At 36.4% G+C, this 12,459-nt stretch overlaps 2 protein-coding genes across 8 annotated transcripts in view; one reads left to right on the forward strand and one right to left on the reverse strand.

The window, feature by feature from the left end:
* The window catches only part of hyd (E3 ubiquitin-protein ligase hyd), a 25,123-nt gene extending 22,323 nt beyond the window's left edge, over positions 1 to 2,800 (forward strand). For all 7 annotated transcript variants that reach the window (XM_069136793.1, XM_069136795.1, XM_046627671.2 and 4 more), the window contains exon 37: positions 118 to 2,800. In XM_069136793.1, the coding sequence (XP_068992894.1) occupies positions 118 to 330 (213 nt within the window). In that variant the 3' untranslated portion in view covers positions 331 to 2,800. The remainder of the gene's footprint in view (positions 1 to 117) is intronic.
* Positions 2,460 to 11,301, reverse strand: LOC124219711 (protein bunched, class 2/F/G isoform). The gene is made up of 3 exons (XM_046627681.2): positions 8,183 to 11,301; positions 7,897 to 7,948; positions 2,460 to 4,733 (listed from the first exon to the last, which is right to left on the reverse strand). The coding sequence occupies exons 1-3, from the start codon at positions 9,958 to 9,960 to the stop codon at positions 4,464 to 4,466; spliced, it is 2,100 nt and encodes a 699-aa protein (XP_046483637.1). The 5' UTR covers positions 9,961 to 11,301; the 3' UTR covers positions 2,460 to 4,463.
* Positions 11,302 to 12,459: the final 1,158 nt, after the last annotated feature.

Consider the following 12,459-nt stretch of genomic DNA (forward strand, 5'->3'; position numbering starts at 1 on the left):
GGAAATCATTTTTTACACGAGGAAAAACGTGGAAGTAGTGTGGCGATTTTGGCAAACAGGCAGAACTCGCAGAGGTGACGTTTCCCTAATACAATTTATTTTCTTCATCCCTTCCAGGTCTACTTCTGGACCGGATCTCCGGCACTTCCGGCCAGTGAAGACGGATTCCAACCGATGCCAAGCGTGACGATTCGGCCAGCGGACGACGCGCATTTACCGACTGCGAATACGTGTATATCTCGTTTATACGTTCCCCTGTACAGCTCGCGTCACGTTCTTCGTCACAAACTTTTACTTGCCATAAAAACTAAAAATTTCGGATTCGTATGAAGTTGTTTCTGTTGCTAAATTTCGTTTTTTTTTTTTTTTTTTTCTTTTTTCCAATTGTTCTTATTTTTCTTTTCCTCTTCTCGGTTAATCTCGCTTTTCGTGGAGGTAAAACGAAGACGAAAACTTATTTTCTTTCACCTTCTCTGTATCTCTCTGGCTCTCTTTATCTCTTTCTCAGTCTCCCACACTCTCGTACTGGAAGCAACTAAACCAGCAACAAACAAACTTTTGAGCGATAATACAAACAGGGGTGACATTTTCGCTGCTGGGTTATCGATGAATTAACTAACAATATTATATTGTTAAATAAGGAATAAAAAATCAAAACGAACTAATGGTAAACGAATACACCTACATAAAAGAAAGAAGCAAATAAGAAAAGTTTAAAGTAAAAATAAAACAAAACAGGACAGAAACAACTTATTAACAATGTTGTTATACTTTTTCTTCCTCCAATTTCTCTTTCTATCTCTTTCTCATCTTTCTCTTAGGCAAATTTATAACATTTATAAATTTATAAGGTGTAATTATGAATTATTGTTTCAATTATTATTATTACTATTATCATTACTATTATTATTATTATTCGAAAAGTAATTGACATTCGCCTATAGTGCGTCTTTCATTCTTGGTATGTAATAAGGTTTTATTTACCTTGACGTGTCATAGTTATATCACTATTTAGGGTGGTATTATTATTATTATTATTATTATTATTATTATTATAAATACATACAACATAATATAGCGACGAAGCTCCTTATCCCCAAAACCAACCACCCACATAAAACAAATAAAACTTTCTCAAGCATATCACATTGCCTTCTCTCCGTTTCTTTAACGTTCAAGTTCCTCAATTGTCGATTCGATGTAAGTATTTTATCGATCGTGACTGAGCTTTTTTTTTTTTTTTATATCATATGCAAAGGAGAAATGAAATCTCGCACGATGACGATGATGATGATAATAATGATAGTAATGGACTTCAAAGTATAATTGGAAATTCAAAAGATAATTGAAAAAGGAAAATAATAACAAAAATAAAATTATGAGAGAAAGGAAGACAAAATATATTCATTATGATAAACGTAGTAGTAGTAGTGGTAGTAGTAACAATAATAATAATAATAATAATAATGACGACGGGAAGTACTATTGTAGATTTTAACTGTAGAAAGGAAATTTTTTTGCATCGTATTTATTACTGATCGTAATGAAAGTGAAAAAGAAAATAAGAAACAAAAAAACGTATATTATTATTCTATGATTATTATCACGATGGTAGGTAAAATAACGACGAGTATAAACGAGCATGATAACAATTTATACAGCGAAGAACGGAAAAAAGGGAAAGAAAGCAAAACAAAACAGTGTTTGCGGAATTGCAAAATACTACGTATATTATACATATACTTTTAAGGTGTTTCAATAGAAGAAAGAAAAAAAAAAATATATAAACACAAAAGAAAGTTCGTTTTTGTTTTATGATCTTACTTTTATCTCGAATTTACTAATCAGGCCCAAACAATTAATTCATTTATTAATAGACCACTCCTGAATGTATTTCATACTTTGTTAGAAAGAGCGCAGATTTTGCAAGACAATAATACGGAAAAAAAAGTGAACGAGCCTTGCAATCAGCAAACATTTTGTCAAATGTTCAATTTTAAGAAAGTTTTTCTCCTTTCGGAAAATTTATCTACGTGTTGAAAAGGAAAAGGAATTGCAATTTTCTTTTCTCCCTTTGTCAAGGACAGAATAATTTTTATGTAACGTACTAATCAGAAGACCAACGATACATGAACATTCGACAATAATCGTTCGTCTCTTTTTAGTCGAAAGAGAAGAAAAAACCTAGAACCTTCAATCGGTAGGTATAGCATATTATGTCGTTATTATTATCGTACGCATGTATGCATGTCCGTTTTATGTATAATTAACAACAAAATACAACAATAATAAGTTGCTGGCAAAAGATTAGGAATATTTTATCGCTTTAGTTTTTCATCTCATTCAAAATGTTGCCAGTGTCGATGTGTTTTATTTGTTTCAAAATTCATTCCTATGTCGTTGTAAAATAATGATAGTCATGATAATAATGATGATAATGATAATCACAATAATAATAATTATTATAATATTGTATGTATTTATTTATAATACATATATTTACTATTTACACAAGGATTGAAAAACTTGTCATCATTGTCACAATTTTTTCTGTCTAATAATCGATCTCTCAGTCTCAGGACAAGCTCTCTTTCGCTCTCGCTTGATCATTGGAACAATAATTGAAAATGACAGAACGCTGATTGATTGATTAACAGCGCGGCGTGTCACTAGTCCATTTTGCTTTGCTTCGTTCCCTCGGGGATGAGTGGTACGACAAAGTGGGAAAATTCTTGACAAATTTAAATCATGCTTTCGGTTTTTTTTCTTTCGGTTTACCCATTAGCTGCCTGTTTCGTTTTTTCTCTTTCAAAAAGGATGTAGATTATTATTATTCATTTTCTCTTCTATTTGACAATTTGACACGAAGAAAAAAGATACGAAGAATATGTAACTACGAAAAAATAATGGAATTGAATAAATAAAAAACGATTCTTCTAATATATTATTAAATATCGACTTTGTGGACGTTACTCGCGCATGCTTCTAAAATTTGTTCAGAGGACAGGGAGTCGTTGCAGTCGTCTCAAGTTTTTCTTACATATGTTACAACGGCATTGATTGTTACGGTGAACGAAGCTAAGAAAATGATGACAATTAGAAGGAGGATAATGCGTTTTTCATTTTCGTTTCAAATTTACACAGTCGTTTTGAATATTGTATAATTATATTAATACACATGCAATTGTGTACGTGTAAAAGAAATGCAAAATTATCTCTGTGTCTGTCGGTTTGTTTGTTTAGTTGTGTATGTATGTGTGTGATGTATAATCAAAAATTCTGCTTTCCTGCAAACTCGCCAACGCAACTTCCGTTCCAGCAGACACCTCACATTTTTCTAGTAATTTTTACTGAATGTTTTAGTGTACCGTTCATTTACTTCAGGACTATGAGAAACACTTATGTATCAACTTTTCTACAGTTACTGTACATTTTGCAACCAAGACTTGGTTAAACTTAAAGCAAAATTGACGTTGTCTAATTTGCTAATGAAGAAAAAAAATATCGTTCTATCACTTCTGGCTAAAAACCGTTCATATATTAACAAAATTCATTGCTTGGTAGAAAACTAAAAACTTCTTTTTTTTTGCATGAGCTACAGTTTTCGAATGGCATATTATCAGCGATTCGTCATTGATTCAGAAAATAAGAATATAACTTCTAAATTGTTTCCGGAGAATGTTGCTCGGTTGTCAAGTTGTCGTATGTATGTGTATAAGTATATATATTATATTCCTAAACGATAATAATTCGATAGAATGAATTGGTAAGAATAAAAAAAAAAAAGAAAAAGTCTGACGATGATATTTAATTTAGGAAATTCGCAGACAAGAAGAACGGAAAGAAAATATCTAGAGAAAAAAAAAAACAAAAACTTGAATCAAAATCTAAGAAATATGCGGAATTCAAATGAAACAAAGAACGAAAGAAAACGAACGAACGAACTACAAGAACGACAGACTTAATATAATAATAATAATAATAATAGGAGAATAAAAATAATATCATCTAACGCTATACGTATTATATAATAAATCTCATTATTTATATATATATAAATAATGAGATATACACATACATACATGTGTGTGTGTGTGTGTGTGTGTGTGTGTGTGTGTGTGTGTGTGTGTGTGTGTGTGTGTGTATGTAATATATGTATATAAATTTCTAAAAATTGTTATGTTATATACAATAATTATATTTATTATCGATCGATCGATCGATTAATCAATTAATTAATTCATGTATTCATCCGTTTTTTTTTCGGTTTGTTGGTAAATATTTGTATGTTTTTTCATTAGTTTAGTTTCATATTTTCTTCTTCTCTTGATTGTTAAACGTATTTATATCAAAGTATAATCAATCGCAATGGAAACTAATTTATATGCATATGTATAGTAATAATGCGTCTCTCTCTCTCTTTAGCTTGTCTATCATATATCATTCTACACAGATTTTATCTATTAACCATTTCCAGAGCTGTTTTGGGGTAATTGTTGCTGTTGTTGTTGCTGTTGCTGTTGCTGTTGCTGTTGCTGTTGCTGTTGCTGTTTACCCGATTGCGTCGACTGAGTATTGCTGAGTTGTGACAATACCTCTGGCGTCGCGTGCGACTTCAGTATCGAATTCTCCGCCTCCAATTGATTTATCCGGTCCATCAATTCTGCAATCTTCTCCTTCAGCACCTCGACCTCCTCCCGCACCGCGAACATCAGGTGACTTTTTACCAAATCCTGTTCACGATAATCAAATTCCTCATTATTGTTATTATGTATTTACAAAAGCCATACGAGGATAAGCAGGTTAAAAATTACTATTGCGAATATCGTAATGATATTTTATGAATAAGTAGGTACTATTAAAATACCAGGATCCTGTATCAAACCTCAATCTCAATTTGCTGTTGAGGAAAAAAAAAAGCATATATTTATATATACATATCAGACCTTTCCTTATGGACAGTGAAATTGAATTTCGATGTTTGTACCCCTCAAATTGGTTCGAAATAATTTTGAAAAATATGTTGCAAATTTTTTTTCCCTTCGTATTTAACCACCTCTAGGAAGCCCTATTGTTGGTCCTAAAAAAAAAAATTGATTTTTCGAGGTTTTTAATCAAAAGTGCGTATCAGGTTCAAAGAAGATCGTAGATAATTTTGTAAAGAAGCAAAATGAAGAGGAATTTGTCCCCTTTAAAACCGCGTGTGGGAATTTCCTTTTTCTTATAAGAAGGAAGATGAGATGATTGAAATTTTTGAACATCTATTTATTATTTTCAGTGAAGAATTTCCTTTTACCTTAAGACTATTGAGTTCTTTGACCGCTCAAAAATTTGGATTCAATAGTCAAAATTTCTTGCCGCACTAAAAGTTAGATAGCGGAGTAAAAAATAAAGATAGCCATATTTCCCAAGCGGCGTCTTAAAGGGGCCAAATTCACAATCGTTTTACTTTTTTAACAAATTTTTAACGTTTTTTTGGACCCAGTACGCACTTATGGTTAAAAACCTCAAAAAATGAATGCTTTTCTTACAAGAAAAAGTAAGGCTTTCTAAGGGTGGGTAAATATGATGCGGGGAAAAAAAAATATGTAACATTTTTTTTCAATTATATTTAAGGTGCGCAACCATCAAAATTCGATTAAAAATACATCCGAAATTAATAGCATATGCTGATGACACAGCTGTTGTGAGCAATGGTAAAACATGGGCAGAGCTGGAGGTTTATTCAAGTTAAAAGTTAGATTCAATTTGCGTCTGGTTATTCTGGAACAAATTAGTATTGAATATCAAAATGTCAGTATATATATAACATTTGGCAACTATTCTGACTCAATTCCCATGTCTATTGACATTTCTATTAATGGATGCAGTTTAAGGAGAGTACCTGAATGGAAATATCTTGGAATAATTTTGGATCAAAATATTTCATGGAAGCAGCATATTAATAATATTATTAATAAAACTAAATACTTAGTGTTTGTGTTCTATCGATTGAAACAAGTCTTAACAAAAAAGGCAGCTAATTCAAATTTATTGTACGATGTTCCATAGTATTGCAGTGTACGGCATTATTGGATGGGGTAGTTTATATGATACTGCGTACCTTCCATTATTAACACTACAAAGTCGGTTACTCGAGATAATTGACATTCGAGTTAATGACCAGAATCGACCTATGGAAATCAGACAGGTTTACCTACTGGTCCATACTGTACCAATACACGGAACTGAGGAGGTTATTCACTGAGAATACGAATAATACTAGGTATCGTAGCATTTCATTAACGAAAGATTATCTTCATATTGGGCAAAGAAGCTACTTATATTATGCGGTAAAAAACTATTCAATGAACAACCAAATGATTTGAAAGTTATTGATAGAAGCAAAAAATTAATAATACAAAAAATTAAGGATAAAATATATCAACTTAAAATAGATTAAATAAAGAGTTAATGGTAATATTGGATTTTGTGAATATTAAGTATTTCATTATTGAGTAGAATTATTTAAACGTTAGATCTTGTTGTATAGTCTAATTTTATCATAAAGTTTGTTTAAGATAATTCTGGCAATAAATTATTATTATTATTATTATAAAATAATTTTTTCATCGGGATTAACCTGACAAATATGTTTGAAAATTGAAAATGTTATTGAGGAAACCAAGAGCTTGTACATACACAATGGAAACATTTTTAGCTTAATAAGCGCATCATAAAAAAAATTATTGTCTCCTTGATTTTTTATTTTCACTGTGACACTTTTCAAGTAAAATGATGAAACTGTTATTTTTTCATTCCTTATAGATTTTTCAATAAATCGTATCATTGTCTAAATTTGCATTACAGTATGCCACTGTTAAAATAAAAATACAACTATTTTAATTCCAGAAAAACTGAATTATGCAAACAAATTTTAGCTGTGTTATTGCAAATCGTACTTTTATACATACGTATATAAACAATATACTGAAATAATTTACTTACTCAATTAACTGAATTATTTAAGTACATTACTTATTTAAAAACAAGAACACAACTCGCAATAATACGGCTAAAACTTGTTTCATAATTCAGTTCTTGTGTGGAAAAAAAATGGTGTTTCTTTTGTTTTTTTAATTACGGCGTACCACTACCAAAATTTTGAAATAAATGTGACTCATTGAAGAATTCATGAGGAATGTAAAACTGGCGATTGGATAGCAAGTTCAGTTCCAGTTCATAGTTTTGCTCAAATAAAATCACAGTAAAAAAGAAAAGTTTAAGAGAAAATAATTTTTCTTATCATGAATTTATTAAGTTTAAAATCTACGTGTCTATAAAAGCTTTTGACTAACATATAAAGTTTCAAACAAATCGGTCAAGTCAATCTTAAGAAAAAAATTATTTAACATTTTTTTAGCTTTTTTTTCTTTCTCAAAAACTAATCTTTTCAGGATCTTTGTATTTTAATAGTCCTTACGTATCCATAAGAAATTATTAAGATATTTGCAAAAGCCATTGTTACCCTGCTTATCCCCCTACCGTCTTTATGTTCGTAAAATTTCATAACTTCTTTTTCAGACACGAGGTTGAAATTAGAAACGTATTACTGATGTTGAGGGTGTTTCTTGTTTAGAAAAAAAAACACATTCATTCATAACTTTAAAATTGTTTGAAATCGGTGAAGCGTAATGTTTAATTAGCTTAATATACTTATATTTTGAAAACCCAATTAACTTCTTTGTGGTCATTCTAAAATTGCAACATAATGAATTTTTGCCTTCACTGTTTCTTTAGATCAACTTTATTAACTTCAACTCGTTCTTAGACTCTAAAAAGTTCTTCGATTACTATAATTTTGTAGGGAACTAAAAGCCTGACTGAAAACCCACGAAGACTGAGAAGAATTCTTACCATAGCTTGTTCAATTTTGTTGTCAATGGCAACTGCACTGGTTCCGGACATACTGAAAATTAAAACGAACAAAGTAGTAGCAACGAAATCGACTGCGATATCAACAAAGGATTTTCATTCGAGATGTGAGCATTGAAAATACGGGAGAAGTACTTGTTTCATTTTAAAAAATTAGAAATTAGACAAAATTCCCACATTTTCCAAATTTTTACTACATACTCAAGGATAAAATTAGACCAACGTTATCATCGTCGTATCCGATTACTCATTGGCCAGTCTTCCTCACCTTTCATTGTCTTCGTGGGCGTGATGTTCGTCAGTGCTCTGGGTGACTTCAGCGAGGGATTCGAGCAGAGTCGCATCCGCGGATTGTGGAGGCACAACAGCAACAACAGGACCAGCAATACCAGCAGCAGGATCCTGTTCGTTGTCGGAATGGTGAAACGAGATGACATTCTGGCCCGACGACTGAGACTGCATCTGTGCCTGTGGCATAACGGGCGCAGTGGAAACGTGGATATTTGGTGCAGCCTGTTGCTGCTGGATATTCTGCACACCCTGAATGCCTGCCATCGGTTCGGACAGTTGCTGCTGCTGGTGAGGCGGTGGAACTCCAGTGACCATGATGTTTGGCGTCTGAGCAGCTGGTGAAGACACAGCGGCCGGATGTCCTTGCACAACCGGAGTCTGGACAGTAGGCGTCTGGCATACGTTCTGCTGCGGCTGTGGAGCCTGTGCACTGACTGTAACGTAGTTTTCCTCCTTAGTAGGATGCTGCTGAAGGTTCTGCTGGTTCGTCGCTATCGCGACTCCGTTGCTGCTGTTGTTCCCAGTTTGCGCGATTAGCGGAATTGAGCCCTGCGGCATGCTCTGAGGCTGGCCAAGGTTCCCTGGGTGTGAGGCAGGTGCTAGATTCGATGGCAGAGTAGCGCCCTGCGCCGCACCTCCGCCGTGCTGATTCTGGTTCTGAGTTTGCTGCGACATTTGCTGCTGCTGTTGCTGAAAGTACTGTGGAGGAATCTGTTGCTGAGCAGAGTTCGACTGCTGCTGTATTTGCGGTTGATTGGGTTGCTGCTGCTGAGAGAGCGACGTACTGTTTACAGGGTAGGTGGCACTCCCAACAATTTCCTGGTGCGATATTGGCCCATTGGAATCCACACTTTTCGTGCCCTCGGTGTCTGGCTGCTGCTGTTTCATGGCCTCGGGGACAACGATGCCACTATCGGTGACGCCGTACGATATGCAAACCTCATTCGGCCCTGACTGCTTGATGGAATTAATAGCCGTCGTCTGGTTGACGGATGTGTGGTCAAGGTAGTCCATGCAGGTCCATCGACCACGCTTGAACGGCTCTGTGCTTTCGATCTTAACAACTTTGAAACGTTCATTGCGCCCATGCGAGTGGACCTCGCGAATATCGGGATCTTGCTTCGCACCACCTGACAGAAGATTTATTATGTTTTTGTCCGTCACTGAGCCGATATCCAAGGCATTGATGTTGTTCTCGCTGGCTGAGTTGCTTGCTCCGCCACCCTCAGATGGAACAATGGCAAGGCCGTACTGAGAGCTCGTCGGAATGACAGGTGCAGTACCGAGGGCAGCATTGCTTGTGTTGAAAAAGACGTCTTCCTTAGAGAAGGTGTCCTCCGAGTAGCTCGGCGTCTCGATGTCGATGTCAGTCACTCTCGAGTGTTCCACAGAATTATCTTCCGTGTGTGACTCATCCAGATCGTCATTCGAATCCTCGCCAGCGTCGTTACTCATCCTACAGCCTACCGTCACGCTGGTTATCTGAAACGATGACGTCTTCTTTCTGCACTGACCGCCCGACGACGCCGATGAGGCAACATTGTTCTGGACAGGAGTCGACGTCGTCGGGGGTGGTGCCAACGGCTGGAGAAACTTATCGGGCTCACCGATCCTGATCGTCTCCGAGGTTGTGCGATGCACGACCGAAGAGGGCGATGAGGACAATTTTTTACTACTACTACTATTGCTAACGCTGTTGTTAACGCTGTCTGCCAAGTGTTTGCTGTGCGACTTTCTGTGCACATTATCTGCCATTATTATAGATTAGTTTGTTTATTAGAAACATTCGCATTCTACAATTCTCTCCGAGGAAGAGGAGGAGGCGGTGGAGGTCGAGGCTTTGGCATCGACTGTCGTGGCTAGACTTTTTCCCCAGTTGCATGTTAACACCATTGTGTTTCTTGCGTGTCTTGTTCGACTCTCGGCGCCGTCGACGACGACGACTCAAGTCCCGGTTTTTCACCCAGGAACTATTTTCTTCTATTTCTATTTTTCTCTTTCCCTCTCTGTCTCACTTATCGTCGAGAGTTGCGACCGAAACGGTCGTCGTCGGGTTTTCCTGCTCTCAAGTTGTTCAATGTACTTTTTTTTTCTTTCTTTTCCCTCTTACGCAGGGGTGGATGACGGGGGTGTATTTGTTCTATTTCTCCTTCTTTTGTTTGAAAAACTCGTATAATTGCACGAGTACGAATCGCCGACGGAACCGAGAAGAGACGTCACGACGAAGGGACGATCAGGATTATTATTGCGGATTTCGGAGGGTGTTTATTCTGCCCATTTTTTGCCACATGATTTATCGTCGAGCCACACACAGAAATACACAGCATATGCACGCCATACGATATAACACGACACAATCACTAACTGGCTGCGAGGGATGCTGGTGTTGACAGTTCTTGATCATCGCTAGTTCCCTGTTCCTGGTTTCCTCGACACGGTTTCTCTTTCACAGCCCCCGAAAAATCCGAGGGGCATCAGTTAATCGGCTAGATTACCGTCTCCGACGGGATTATCGCGACTTTGGTATTTGCATCGTCTTATTCCTCCTCTTCTTGTTTACTGCACTGCTGCTGCTGCTGCTACTCTGCACACTAATCTATCTTCCTTTTGCTGTAGTTTCATTTACACAAACAGCCCCTCATGTACCCCGTAATTGTCAGATTTCACTCGTACCTGATGCTGTGTTTATTTTTTGACTTGTGGACTTGCGGTAGATCACCGCAAACCGCGCCGAGGTACTTGACTTTTTGCGAATTAGACAGGTTACATTTTACATGATTTTTCTTATTTTTTTTTTATTTTTTCGCTCTATCTCTCTCTCTCTACGGGTAGAAAACAAATGCAGATGAATATATGAGTGTGTGTGTATGTGGGTATAGATATACGTATGTATATCTATATCTAGATGTCGTTAATGCGTGATATCCTTCTTCTCTTCTCAATTCCCTTCGTCACCAACGTTCATCTCTGTTACTATATTATTTATACTGTTGGTTTATTATTTTTTTCTTCTATTTTTCCTTCTCTCGCTCCGCCTTTGCAGTGGCAGACAGGCAGCAGCAGTGAGCAACAGCGGTTTAAAAATGGCTGCCATTCACTCGGGCTCGCAATGAATCATATACTACATGAATGTACTTAGATCGTCTTCAAATACGGCCTTGAGGACCTAAGTTGCGCACTAAGACCGTGTTCGAAAATTGACTGACAGTACTGTCAGCAATCTTTCATCTCTTTTGTGCTGCCGAGTTCATGAACAGCTCTGTCTCTGTCCTAGGGAATTTTTAGTACTGGCAGTCAATTTACGAACACGGCCTAAATAAAAATTCCCCAGAGAACTAGTAGCGTTCTTCACTTACTACGGCCGTGTTCGTAAATTGACTGACAGTACTCAAAATTCCCCAGGACAGAGTCAGAGCTATTCACGAACTTGGAAGCGCAAAAGAGATGAAAGATTGCTGACAGTACTGTCAGTCAATTTTCGAACACGGCTTACGTTACCCACGGTATTACACGGGTCTGTCTGGAAACTCCCTTAGAACATATAATACTGAAGGTGGAGCTACCCATGCCGTCGACTTCGCGAAAACTGTGGCCGTAGTCATAAGAGAGCGAGATATGTATCCCCGAATTAACCTGGATACTCTGTCACTCTCACTCTACATTTGATTGGCTGAGAGGAAACGCATCGGACAAGCAGGTTGTAGAGCGAGAGAGACAGGCTGTACATACATGGCATAAGTGCTCTATCTCACCCTCCGCCACAATTTCTGTATGGATCCACGGTAATTTCCGAGAGTAATGCATACTGATTTGGCAACGTTTAATGACAAACTATTTTCATATAACCAATACTTCATTTTTTTCAGTTGGTCGATAGCAAATTTTTTAAACTTATCGAATCTGTAGCACTGCAAGAAACTATATCATCAGCAATTCCAAAAGACTGTTTATGTACAGTAATATGCTCTAAGGTATAGTCCTTATTTAAGGTGTTGACGAATTATACCCGAGCCACCCCCCAAATCTACCCAAATGATTCAAAAAAAATGTCCTAATTTTTTTAGATTTTTATCACATCTCTAACTCGTGCCTGTAAGAGGGTGAATGCCTCCATTTAAAATACACGTGTTTCGGCCACATTCTCAGTATGCAAGGGTGTGCAATTTGCCGAGATTGCCGGGTATGGTGATGTAAATTTCTTCACAGATAGTAGCACTAATGCCCATTGAAATCTCGCAGTTACAGGTTTTTTTT

The sequence above is a fragment of the Neodiprion pinetum genome, chromosome 5 (assembly GCF_021155775.2).
Source record: "Neodiprion pinetum isolate iyNeoPine1 chromosome 5, iyNeoPine1.2, whole genome shotgun sequence".
Taxonomy (NCBI): domain Eukaryota; kingdom Metazoa; phylum Arthropoda; class Insecta; order Hymenoptera; family Diprionidae; genus Neodiprion; species Neodiprion pinetum.

What these genes read in the sequence shown, in the direction of transcription:
- LOC124219711 (XM_046627681.2), bottom strand. Translation starts at nt 9,960, where the DNA reads ATGGCAGATAATGTGCACAGAAAGTCGCACAGCAAACACTTGGCAGAC. An exon ending in GCCCACGAAGACAATGAAAG is followed by an intron (nt 7,949 to 8,182) that starts GTGAGGAAGACT and finishes TTTAATTTTCAG; the next exon opens with TATGTCCGGAACCAGTGCAG. An exon ending in ACAAAATTGAACAAGCTATG is followed by an intron (nt 4,734 to 7,896) that starts GTAAGAATTCTT and finishes TATCGTGAACAG; the next exon opens with GATTTGGTAAAAAGTCACCT.